This window comes from Lissotriton helveticus, chromosome 6 (assembly GCF_964261635.1).
Source record: "Lissotriton helveticus chromosome 6, aLisHel1.1, whole genome shotgun sequence".
Classification (NCBI taxonomy): Eukaryota; Metazoa; Chordata; class Amphibia; order Caudata; family Salamandridae; genus Lissotriton; species Lissotriton helveticus.
Window position 1 is genome coordinate 1762182642 of NC_136067.1, and position 13566 is coordinate 1762196207.

The 13566-nt window shown below is 46.8% G+C and overlaps 1 protein-coding gene across 3 annotated transcripts in view; it reads right to left on the reverse strand.

Moving 5' to 3' along the window:
* MSH2 (mutS homolog 2) overlaps nt 1–13566 on the reverse strand; it is a 799418-nt gene that overhangs the window by 707794 nt on the left and 78058 nt on the right. For 2 of the 3 annotated variants that reach the window (XM_078649651.1, XM_078649653.1), the window contains exons 2-4: nt 9436–9590; nt 8617–8895; nt 2141–2287 (exon numbers count right to left, since the gene is read on the reverse strand). In XM_078649651.1, the coding sequence (XP_078505777.1) occupies nt 2141–2287; nt 8617–8895; nt 9436–9590 (581 nt within the window). Of the gene's footprint in view, nt 1–2140; nt 2288–7514; nt 7797–8616; nt 8896–9435; nt 9591–13566 lie in introns of those variants that run through there. The other variant, XM_078649652.1, reaches the window with a different exon arrangement.

The window sequence follows — 13566 nt, forward strand, 5'->3', positions numbered from 1 at the left end:
CGAGTCAACAACCGGATGAGGCATAGAACACAACACCATCTGTGGCCAGCTCAGTGAGGAGAGCTGCAAACTGCCATACCAGGGACGGTAAATACACACCAGATATCATACCATGGACTGTACCCAATCAGAAGGAGATGCCATATGAGGGTGAATGCAGGCAGAGGATACACAGGAAGGGGGGAGAATCCGGAAGAAAGAGTCGAGAGAAGAGAGACGGGGAATGGGGTAGACGTGGTATGGGGAAGAAAGAGGCTAAAGGAAGGAACGGCATTAGAGTGCATAGAAAAAAAAGTACGGCCGGCCAGCCATGATTAATTAGGGGAGGAGAAGCCGCAGAGCGCACGCTGGGCGAAGCCCTTTGATGTGCTGTGCGGCCGTAAATGCAATTAGGAGGGAGGGAGGCTGATGCGGCAGCCTGTGGTTCGACTGCATGTCTCCTGGTGCACAGATTACTAGCCCTGTTGCATAGTCTGCACGACCACTGAAAGTAAAGAGAGGAAAGGAGAGAGAGAGAGAGAGAAAAAGGGAGAGAGAAAGAGGTGGAGAGAAAGGGAGCGAGAAACAGAAAGAGAGCAAGAAACAGAAAGAGAGAGAGAGAAACAAAGAAACAAAGAGAGAAACAAAGAGAGAAACAGAGAGAAAGAAAGAGAGAGAAAGAAAGAGAGAGAAAGAAAGAAAGAGAGAGAAAGAAAGAGAGAGAAAGAGAGAAAGAGGGAGAGAGAGAGAAAGAAAGGAGAAAGAGAAAGAGAGAAAGAAAGAAGGAAACAAAGAGAAAGAGAGAAAGAGAGAGAAAGAGAAAGAGAAAGAGAAAGAAAGAGAAAGAGAAAGAGAGAAAGAGAGAGACTAGCCCTCTGCAGGTACATAAACAGCCCAGGCCTGCAAAGAGCAGTAACAGGCAAATGGCCAGCCATCACCCATGGGTTATTAAGGCAGGCAGCAGCAATCTATCAGGACAACACTAGGGCATACATCTTGTGTCAAGCATGGAAACGATGCATTGCAAGGGCACAGGCTTAAGGTGCTGCAGAGACCTACATGGCTAACGTGTTGAGAAATGGTTGTGCACGAGGTCAAGGCCGATGATAACACGCCAAATCTGCATGCGTCGCAAGCCTCTCCCTTTACAGCGCCCAGTGTCACGTGCTATCGGGGATTCACCAGATTGGTTGAATTATGCGGCCATCTGTGAAAGTGCGGCCGGCAGGACAACACTAGGGCATACATCTTGTGTCAAGCATGGAAACGATGCATTGCCAGGGCACAGGCTTAAGGTGCTGCAGAGACCTACATGGCTAACGTGTTGAGAAATGGTTGTGCACGAGTTCAAGGCCGATGATAACACGCCAAATCTGCATGCGTCGCAAGCCTCTCCCTTTACAGCGTCCAGTGTCACGTGTTATCGGGGATTCACCAGATTGGTTGAATTATGCGGCCATCTGTGAAAGTACGGCCGGCCGGCAAGCCATGATTAATTAGGGGAGGAGAAGCCGCAGAGCGCACGCTGGGCGAAGCCCTTTGATGTGCTGTGCGGCCGTGAATGCGCGTGCTTGTTTGGTCATGTGATTCACATGAACTTAATGAAAACCGCAGCGCAAGAAGCCCTTGGTTTCACAAGCGTTTTGAGGACATGAATTCTCGCTCCGCTCAATGCGCTTGCGCGCATTGATAGGTCGCGAGACCTAAAAAAAACAGTCTAAACTAGGTTTTGCTACAACGAACGTGGAAATGAGCAAACTAAATACGTTTTTCCTGTTTGCTGCAATCATCTATGGCTACACATTGCATTAAGACACTTGGAAGACTGAATGTTTTTTATTGGCGAACAAAATTATATTGGAGCTGGTGATAGGAACAAGGGTCATCCTACACAACCCTGCTTACCAAAGATAAGTCTACAGTGTCTGTTGATCCTCTGGATTTAATACTCACTCTTTCAGCGCACACACAGTACAACTCAAAACCACTAGTTCAAGTTCCATCTACATGCGACTTGATAATGTTGGTTTATCGTTTAGAATATAATTGTTCTTTTACTGCATTTTAAAAACTATGTTTTTGTATTGGAAACATTGTAAGATTTTAAATAATCAAACAATAAAGAATTTACTTACGTTACGGTTTATCGTTCTATACCCACCTGCTTTTCCATTTCTGGCAACGCAGAACTGGTTACTTGCTCTCCCTTTTTTGGCTTCAGTAAACGATTTAGATCTTGGACATTATCTTTGGTTGTGAACTCTCCTTTCTTTCGGTCTGTGATCAAAATGCCGCCCCTCTGAACAATCTGTGAATGTCAAAAATCAAAAGTAAACTGTTACGGACTAAAAACATAGAAGTGAATTATTAACAGTCTAAAACACTTAAAATATTCTTGAAAAGTGAAATGAAAAGTGCCCAAAAGTAGCAAATTCATCTATAGAAGAGCTCCTGTAAACCTAAGAAGAGAGCTCTGCCATTAGCTTAAATGCAGTTGGAGGCGCAGCCCTCCAACACACAAGAAGGCGAGAAACACGGTCACAGTGCCTGTCATTGGCATCTGTGGTATAGAGCAAGTCCCAACATTAAAGCCCTGTTAAACTGCTTGGGTGCCCGTTTAAGTAATTAGCTCGGATAGAACAGAGGTGAACTACCAAGATAGCTGGCTGACTCCCGGCCTACTTATTGCAAAGAACAAGTAAAAGCCCTATTGAAACTCTGCTTTTGAAACTAGCCCTCTAGGAACTAGTCCCAGCAGCTTCAGAATTTCCGTTAAATGCTTTGGGCATGCCAGATAAGCATATGGAGGAAAGAAAGGAATTTAAACGTGGGAGGGCTCAAGGAGAACCTTTTTTCCACTAACAGAATTATTAGCGACCTTAAAAATCTTATACTCTCCATGACCACCGTTTCACCTTCTCCGAACAAACAGGACACCACCACTGAGGTGGGGTGATTTCTTAACACAGTTTGATGTAGCTAGTCACATTTGATTTGCTGTTTTGAGAGGTAAGATTATTAAGAAGCTGTGAGAGGAGTTACCAACATATTCCATCAAGTGTATAGTTACTGTAAGACTCCGTCTTGAGTTCTTACCACTCAAGACTATTTAAAGAAATACCCCTGGAGTATTTCAGCTACTCTGAAGCCAGCAAAACTGTCTCACCATGTTGAACTGGTTACATCTTGGGGGGAAATGGTGTAGTATTCAACTTTAACTGGTTTGCATAAAACCTACAGATTGTTAATGTTAGCTTTACTTTTAAAACTAGCTAGGTTACTCAACACTGAATGCCTTTTCCAGCTCCTTACAGGTACTGCAGTGATTAGTGTTTTGCTTTTATATACATTCATGTCTGGTTTTTAATCATTTTACTGATAACTGTGTGTTGTAACCTTACTCATTTCCTATCCCCTGTTTTCCCCCCTCCCTCTTGCTGCCTCTTGGTATGGTCCGCGCTTCATCCGGGAGTGCGGGTTAGAATGTTCGGAAAGTGATTATGCCGCCAAGCCGGGAGCACCTGTTTGAAGAGACTGATTAAAAGTTATACTTGGAACCCTCATTGGAGTAGTGCGTTATTACTACATTTTATGGCGACGAGGACCGGGAGCTGAGCCGGGGTCAGTGAGGTGCCTTCCCTCCCCGGGATGAACTTTAAGCTTGTGCGGAGATAGCTGTTCGCGTGAACTGAGGATATTCCGGCACCAGTCTGTATTTACCGAGAAGCTTACTGGCGGGTCGTGAGGCATTCGCTTTGGGAACGTCGGAAGATTTGGAGTCGGTGAGCTGGTGCTGGGTGGAGGAGAGGAATCTTGCCTCCTCGTTTGAAGTCACAGGCGTTAGTGGAGCCTGGGATGACTGTCCCTTTTGTAGTGACCTGCGGTGAGGAAAGGGACGTACGAAAAGCAGCGGCATGCTGAGTGGAAGCTGCCGGGCACAACGCGTGAAGAGGTGCACGTATCTGTAATTAAGCGGCGGCATGTTGATCTGAGGCTGCCGGGCACAACGCGTAATTTGGTGAGCGGTCCTGAAGAGGTGCACGGATCTGTGATTGAGCGGTGGCATGTTGTTCTGAGGCTGCCGGGCACAACGCGTAATTTGGTGAGCGTTCCTGTAGAGGTGCACGGATCTGTAATTGAGCGGTGGCAGGGTGATCTGAAGCTGCCGGGCACAACGCGTAAATTGGTGAGTGATCCTGAAGAGGTGCTCGTATCTGCCATTAAAGTGAGTGAAGACGTTGCGGGGCAGCGCGTGTGGAGGAGAGATTTATGCTGACGTAAGCGAGGAATCAAGCACAACTGTCGGAGCAGTTCTGAGGAGCACCGCCATTCTTTGGTGCTCGTTAAGTAGAAAAACAGGACCTGTTAGCAACAGTGGTCAACGAATCTACAGTTTAGTGACAAGTTTGGCCAGTTTCAAGCAGTCTGAGTGCTGATAAGTAGCGGGAGCGGTTGTAAGGAGCCGTCAAAGTCTTCCAAGTGGTAAACCTAACAATGGGATAATTCATCTTGATGTGTTAGAGGTATCACCTCGTCGACTCAGAATAAAGGAAACCCAAGTGAGACATTTAAATATACTCTGACCTGAAATATTATAGTATACGAAGGATAAAGTTTCACCCAAGAGGAGGTACAGTGTAAAGGCTATGCGTTCAGAGGTGCGCACTTGAAATGAATGTGAGGAAGACCTGAGAGAAATAAAGGTTCTTTTCCCCACTTGTAGATTTATCCTTTCCCTCAGCACGCAGTGTAACCAGGCAATCTGACTAACTGCCACCGGAGGGACCTTGTTCCAATTTCACGCCACGTGTCAGTTAAGTTTGGAGTATAGGGATCAGGAAGGTTTGTCTAATTAAAGGAGAGGAGAGGTACTTAAAGTAGTAGGATCTTCACCCAGTGCACTGGTTCATTTTTAGGTCCTGTTTCGTTTTGTAATTTCATAGGTGGGATCAGTGTCAACATGGGGGTTTAAGGGAGACAGTTTTCATTTAACTGCACCATTCAGAAGCTACACTCGGAGACATTCCCCCAAGATTAAAGCCTACTCAGTATAAACAGCACAGTAAATACCATACCCCTCCAAGGAAGCGGGGTGGGGCTCAGAGGCGTTATTCTTTTAAAGCACACATTATAGCATCATTCTCCCCTCTGTCCTCCGTTGTCATTAATCAGACTATCTCACATCAGCAAACCAGCCTGGGTTTATTTTTCTTGTCATTTTCCTGAAGGGATATCCTAGCAGTCAGTCTAGAAGCCTGGCCTTAATCCCCATACATATCAAACGCTAGTGTTTAATATCCCTAGGGGTACAACTGGGCTACGTGTTTATTTTTAAAGTCTGTGCTCCGTAGTTTCCAGTTTGCCTACCATTGCGCTGTATTTCTGTGGGTGGTTGCATCCGCCTGTGTAATTCTTGTGTATTGCAGCACACTAAACAAGGGGTGGGGCCGAATGTATAATCTCCCTCCACCTGTGCCGTTCATGGAGGAGGTTAATAATAACGTTGCAGATTGGAAGGAGTGGAAAGTGTATTTTGAAAACTATTTGTCCGTATGGGAGGAAGAGGAAGCATCTCTTTCACCGGTAGTAAAGGCGGAAATTTTACTTCACAGCTTAGGTACGGGAGGAAGGAAAATGTATCACAATATGGAAAAGGTATTCATGAAAGGAACTGACAGAAACATTTATGAGAACATTTTGAATGTGTTGGATGAATATTATATACAAGCCGCAAGTGGAAAGGTACAAAGAGATGAAGGGTTCAAGGAAAGAGGGGATGGCAAAGAGGAAGTTAATGCCAGTAAGATATTCCAGAGATGTACCGTTCTCATAGGTGGAATTGAGACAGAAATAATCACAGACTCTGGTTCAAAATATAGTGTGGTAAGCAAGAGTGTTTGGAACAGAAAATTTGCAAAAAAATATGGTAATGAATTGAAAGAGGCCAACATAGTCCTTCAAACGTATGCAGGGAAGGATATACGGGCTATTGGCTACAAAGTCATGGATGTAGTTTATAAGGAAAACAATACGAGGAGTACTATATACATAACGGAAGGTGGTCTCAACATGCTAGGGTGGAGAGATCAACAGAAGTTGAGGATTTCACTAGAAAAAGGGAAAAAAGGACACAGGATTGAGCAGACACGGATTCAAAGCATACAAGATACCAGGGGTGAAATGGTCAATGTTCGCATGCAGCCAGCTAAGAGTTTGACAGTATTTGAAAGAGCTGCAAGCAATAAAGAATGGGGAAAAGAAGCTATTAGGGACAAACCTAACAAGAAACAAAACACTTATCAAAGTCAGGTGGAGGAAAGAGAAATACGTAAGAAACTAGAGAGAAAGGACAGTAGGAAACAAAAAGTTGTGACAGATGAAGAATTTGAAAGGGTGGTGAGTGTTTAAATACTACAGCCAAAGTGCGTGGATGGCAGAGGTATAAGAGTAACCAGTCCATTTGCAATGAGATGCGGCAAAGAGATAAGTTGGCTGAGTTCAGGACCAAGATGGCAGAGGAGTATGTGGACAATTTTGATCTGGAAAGAGAGAGGGGTTCAAGTTATATTGAGTCAAAGGGAGAGAACATAGAATTATACATTCAAGGTTTCGATGGTGGTAAGATGGAGAGTGAGAGTAAGAAAACGCAGAGAAATCTAAAGGAACCTCCATTAAAAGTCATGACAGGGAAGAAGGGTCCACTCTATGATCATTGGTGGAAGCCGAAGTGTAATGGTCCAGAAAACACAGATAAGTCCTTTTATGGCAAGCCCAAGAGGGAACAGGAGGACATACTTAGGGCTGACGAGGCTCAGGCAGATGATCTGGGGCTGTTGGAAACGAAATGCGATATAGGTTGCAATACTGGTTATGCCCAAGGAAATGAGGGCAGAAGAGCGCCTAGTCCAGGCATGGATAAGGACAAGGATAGAGAGGCTAATTGCGTCAGAGGTAGTCTTCGGGGTGTGCCCTGGTCCAAGCTACTGCCTAAGGAAAAGAACATTGCAGCCATTCTCAATCTTCCGGAAGGGGATGGTTATACTAGCATGAGGAGTTCGGAATCCGAGGGTGAAATAGACTGTGTGGCAAGTTCAGACATAGGGGAGCCAAGGGTGAAAGGGATGTGATACATAAACTTGTGTTCTACCCATGTCAAGATGCCTCAAGCACCAACCCGTGCATCCATGGAATTGTAATGCCCACACCATAACTGTGCACACCCCCGTAGCTCCAGACAGTTACAGTTGTTTAGTGTTGGTTGATTTAATCTTATAACCTTACCTGCTGCATTCTGTATTTATGAGGAGTTCGGAATTCGAGGGTGAATTAGACTGTGTGGCAAGTTCAGACATAGGGGAGCCAAGGGTTAAAAGGATGTGATACATAAAACTGTGTTCTACCCATGTCAAGATGCCTCAAGAACCGACCCGTACATCCATTGAGTTGTAATGCCCACACCATAACTGTGCACACCCCCGTAGCTTCAGACAGTTACAGTTGATTTAGTGTTGGTTGATTTAATCCTATAACATTACCTGCTGCATTCTGTATTTTAAAGAGCATTATCCTGCTTCTTGCAGATAAGTATTTGGACATGGGCCACTCATGAAATCCTTACAGGATATACCAAGGGACCAAATAAGTATATTCCCATTCACGTCAATTAAAAAAAACTAACTGTTCATATCTAATGTACCACAGTTAACAGTGAAGTCTTTAGTGCTCGACTATTTAGATTTTGCCATGGGGTTCTCTGTTCTCGACCCTAATGTTGCGGTGCTGTATCTCTATCTCTCTATCTCTCTCTCTCTATCTCTCTATCTCTCTCTCTCTCTCCCTTCCCACTCCTCCTGCACCCTTTGCGTGGAGTCCTTAAGTTTCTCCTTCCTCTATTTTCCTTAGGGAGGAAGGTGTGTTGTAACCTTACTCATTTCCTATCCCCTGTTTTCCCCCCTCCCTCTTGCTGCCTCTTGGTATGGTCCGCGCTTCATCCGGGAGTGCGGGTTAGAATGTTCGGAAAGTGATTATGCCGCCAAGCCGGGAGCACCTGTTTGAAGAGACTGATTAAAAGTTATACTTGGAACCCTCATTGGAGTAGTGCGTTATTACTACACTGTGTTGAACTGCATTGCCTTTATTGTTAAATTACATGTTTTAGGGGTTACAAGAACACAGCAGTTTCTGAACTTTAGGGTACCACCGTCAAATCGTTTCATCCAAGCCTGCACTTATAAGACATGACTTGCGTATTCTTCCGATCCCATTGTGGGGCAAAAAAAACCTCACAACTACTCTTACAGATCAATTACAAACTGAAGTGCTACCGGAGCAACACACACACAGTATGTTTAATCTCGCTATCAAAAGACTCCTTTCGTGGAACACCCTCTAATCATTCCAATGTAGTCCTCCAGCTGAAAACCAGCAATCTTCAGTGAAGTGGCTTTATATAGCGGCCTTGTTAGTCATTGTTGCTCCAGATACCTCAAGACCCCCAGGATTCACCTCGGTCCCCAATCACCCATTGACACATGAGTGAATCTCCTAAATTCTGCTAATAAGTTATATACATAGCTATGTAAGCACTTCCAATAACAAAGCATAATGAAAACAAACATTGAATGATTATGTAGTCACCTGTCTCAACTTTCCCATGTCTCCAGCAGTCTCCCCTCCAGGCAGTACGCACTCCTTCGGGCCAATCTGAATCAGCAATGCTTCCAGGTTCGAGAACTGGTCGTTATCAGAGAACTCGCACACCCCTAGCTTTCTCAAAGTAGAATCAATGTAACCGACCCCAACGACTCGCTGCCCATCGGCAGCAGACAGCTTCACACCCACTACTCCAGCTGACGATGACATATCACTGTTGCCAAAGAGAATCTCCTCGAACTGTGACAAGTTTCCAGGAGAAGCCTATAAAATAAGCCAATTGGAAAACATAATCAGTTATATACTACATGCACTGCAACTTGGAATGCAGGAACTTGTGTCAAGAAATTGAGTGGAAAGCTGACTAGGTTGCTAACCGCAGCCTTACACCTGTACATCTGTAGTGATTGGATGCAATTATATCTGCAAATGTAAATAATTCAGTTTTAATGACCAGGCACGTTTTTGGATGTGTTTTATTCTAGCACACAGAGGAAGGGAAAAACAAGGACTGCGTTGACCAATTAAAGGGAAATTTGCTATAACCATGGGCTAGAATCAAATTATCTTGCTTGCCCCATAATATCTTCATACATATGTAGCACGAGGTTAAATACGAATTAAAGAAAATATATACAATGGATTTTTATCTTAACTCCAGGAGTGCAGTGAAATATAATAATATTCCAAAAACAATTCACTAGGATTTAGTCTGCATCCCATCTCCTGTAGAGATAGATGTGAACCTAAACCTGCTTTTGGAGAGGTGAAGCAGCATTATTACCAGAGGCGAGAACACCTTACCTTATACTCCAAGTGCCAATCATTCTCCTTGCTCGATTTACTGCTCGCTTTGTTTTTGTAAACCTCAACCCTGTACTGACGGACTAGAAGCAGATCTTTTACAACAGACTCAAAGTTCATTTTACTGAGCACAACGCTCTCCAGTTTCTTGTCTCCTAAAAAGAAAAAGAGAAACATAGGTAATCAATGGATTGCAGGAAGAGAACGATACAGGGTCAAGGACAGGTGTGAACATCAGTTCTTCCAAATCGTACAGACTTTGCAGCACAACTGCCAGTCCTGTTGTACTAAGCCTCAAGTAGACATGTCAAAAACAATACTGTGTAGGTTCCTCGTTATGTTTCTTTAGTCCTAGTTTGCATATTAGTAATTATTTTGAATAAATGTAACTAATTAACATAGTTACAGTTGCATTCAATTTGGATAGATAATTTCGAACCATTTTCGTCCAGTTTACGAATTCTTTCAGATAGTTGTAGCATCCAGCTACAATAACTACAGACACGTGGGGTTACATTAACTGGAGCTTTATTACATACACGTCTTGCTCCTACCCTGTCCCTACTCTAACTGCCCCTTCCTATCCTGTCCCCTCCTCTTCCCCTCTGCCCACCTAGCTCCGCCCACCCCAGCTACTGGACTGCTAACTTCATTACATCTCCCCCTTTCTTAATAAAGTAACAAATGAAAGAAATAGAGATTAGTCCATCTCTGTAATCAGTCTCTTGGGAGGCCGCACTTGACGGCGGGGTCTCGCCGGTATGGACACGACATCTTCAGGTGAGGGCTCTTCGGTAGGTGAGGGTCCGATGTCGGGTGCAACAGTCTCAGGGCTGTCCCTGCACACAGGTGTGGGGACCATGGGTGCACTTGCATGGACTTCAGGAGAGCACTTCTTAAAGTGAGAGGCGTTGCGGGTGACCCTTCGTGTCTCTGATTCTGCTGTCACCATGGTGCCCTTTTGTTGAGTGATCGTCAGGGGCTCATCTTTGAAACGACAATCAGTCTTTTGGCGTTGTTCCTGCTTAACAACGACTCTGTCGCCTTCTTTCAGGGAAGGGGACCGGGCCCTTCGCTTGCGGTCCGCATACTCTTTCATCTTGTCCTTGCGGTGCTGATCTGTGATGGCCATGTCTCTGTGTTGTTGATCCGACGGAGATCTTTTCAGGGCTCCGTCCCATGTGGGGATCCGATTCCTCATTGTCCTCCCAAGCATGAGAGTCGCAGGGCATTGGCCCGTCGTAGAGTGAGGAGTGGTCCTGTAGGCACTAAGGACCTCGTTCAGTGCTGACTGAAGATCTTTCTTTTCGGCCGTGGCTTGCTGGAATGTTCTCTTAATGGTGGACATGAATCTTTCCACAGTGCCGTTGGCCTGAGGCCAGAGTGGCGTGACTTTGCGATGTTGGAAGTCCATGTGTCTCGCGAAGTCGCTGAACTCATGACTATTGAATGGGGGCCCATTGTCCGTCTTGATGACTCTGGGGACGCCCCACGTAGCGAAAGCTTCCTCAAGCACCTTGAGGGTGCAGGCGGCACTGGTGGATGATATGAACTGGGCCACGGGGAACCTGGAGTATTCGTCCAGGATGACGACTACATACTTCCCGGACTGCAAGGGGCCGTAAAAGTCCATGGCAACTTCTTGCCATACCCCATCCGGCAACGGGGTCATCTGTAGAGGAGCAGGTGGATTGCTGTGGCTGGTCAGTTGACATGGGTGGCAGTCTTTCAATGTGTCCTCGACCATCTGGTCAAGGGCTGGGAACCAGACACGTTCTCTCAGTGCTCTTTTGGTGGAGACGACTCCTCGATGACCTTCGTGGGCCAAATCGATCACTCCTTGTCTCAGTGTCGCTGGTATAACTAGTCTGTGATCTCTGAGGAGGAGGTCGTCACTGGTTACAGAGAGTTCGTCAGAGACATGCCGGAAGGCTTGTAGTTCTTTCCTGACAGCAGGGCTTTCCTCTTCCTCCTGCGGGTGGTATCTCCATCTGTTGGTTCGGGTGCGCTTTATCACTTCTTGTAGGATGCTGTCTTGGTTGGTCGCTTCCCGAATGGCATGCATGGGGATGGCTGGTGGACGAGCATGATTGGTCACAAAGTGAATGTATTCCTCCGCAATGGAGGGTGCAGTCTCTGATGAGTCTCGGGGGTGGCGAGACATATAATCAGCTGGATTCTCATCCTTCCCCGGTTTGTGAATAATCGAGAACGTGTACTCTTGCAGCCGCAAGCCCCATCTCTCAATCCTGGGGGGCATCTTGCACTTGGGATTCCCATAGATCGTGACAAGTGCCTGATGGTCAGTTATGAGCGTGAAGTGTTTCCCGAATATGAAGATGTGGAAGTGTTCGCACGCCCACACGACAGCCAGGCTCTCCTTCTCCGGTTGGGAATATCGTTTCTCAGGGTCCGTTAGGCTCCGACTGGCATAAGCGATGATCCTCCTTTGATCCGACTCATGGTCGTACTGTGCCAGGATGGCCCCTAAGCCCACGGGGCTTGCGTCCACGGTGATTTCCGTTTTCCTCTTGGGATTGAAGTAGGAGAGGCACTTGGCTGATTCCACGGCGTGTTTAATGTCTTTGAAGGCACGCTCACACTCCGGAGTCCATACAAATTGCGCGCCAGCTTTCGTGAGGAGCCTCAGAGGGTGACTTACGGTGGCGTAGTCACGAATGTAGCGGGCGCAGTAGCTTGCCATCCCAAGAAAGGAACGCAGGTCGTTGACATCAGCCGGGCTCTTGGTGTTGTTGAGCGTGGCGATTTTGTCCGGGTCCGGTTTCATGCCACTCGCCGAGAAGATGTGCCCGAAAAATTTCAGGGTCGACTGATGAAATTCACATTTTTCCTTGTTGAGGGTCAACCCAGCCTCCATCAGAGCGAGGCAGACCCGATCGAGGGCGGTGTCGTGCTCTTGCGTGTCCGAACCGTAGACCAAGATATCATCGCTGTAATTAAGGGCGTTAGGGATGTGGTGGATAACGAGACGTATGGCCTCCTGGAAGATCTCGGCGGCCGAAGAAACGCCAAAACTGAGCCGTTTGTAGCGGAATAGGCCAAGATGGGTGGCAAACGTCGTGATGGAGCGAGAACTGTCATCCAGCTCGAGCTGATGGTAGCCCTTGTTCAGGTCCAGTTTAGAGAACACGGTTGCCCCATTGAGCGCCGTGATCATGTCACTCAGGAGGGGGCCTGGGTGTCTCTCCCTCTCGATGGCCGTGTTCGGTAGACGCATGTCCACACAGAGACGGACCTTGTTTTGAGACCCTTTCTTGGGGACGATGACCACCGGGGACACCCAGGGAGTGGGGCCCGCAGTGCGCTCAATGATGTCGGCGTCCAGAAGTTCTTGCAGTTCACATTCAACCGCGGATTGCAGGTGAAACGGCACTCTACGCGGGTGTTGAGCCACCGGTTGGATTTGCTCGTTGATATGCAGGTGGATTTGGCGGCCTTTCAGTTTTCCCAAACCTCGGAAGAGGGAAGGGAATTTTCCGGCGCAGTCCGAAATGTCATGAACGTTGAAGAGGATGTGTACCAGCTGAAGACGCTCAGCCGTGGGGAGACTCAGCAGACAGTCGGCCTCCGGTCCTTTAATGACGTGGATAACTGCTGGGATGGAAAGTTTGCCATGTGTGAGGGTGGTGTCAAACTTGCCCAAGCATTGGAGAGGTTTCTTCGCCATCCAGGTGTAGACGCGGACGGGCGCGAAATGCAAACGTGGTTTGGGGTCCATTCGGTCATGTTCGGCAACCGATATGTAATTGAGTGATGCTCCGCTGTCCATCATGAACTTGGCGGCGTGGTTGCCCACTTTGATGTTGAGACGTGGATAGCGTTTGAACTGATCATGGTCAGCAAAGTTGACATATTCGGTGGTGAATGACGACCGCCTGGAGGAGGACGATCTTGAGTCTCTTGACGGAGAACGACGGTCCCACCTGGAGCGTCGAGAGTCGTGGCTGGAGTGTGAGGACGTGGGAGATCGAGGAGGCTCTTCTTGAACCGCCCTGATGTGATGACGCTTGGCCTCCGATCGTGAGGGTCGCTGCGACCCATCGTGTCTGTCACTGTCGTTGCGTTTTTCTTTGTGGTAGTCCCCACACATGGCCTCAAAGTGGTTGGACC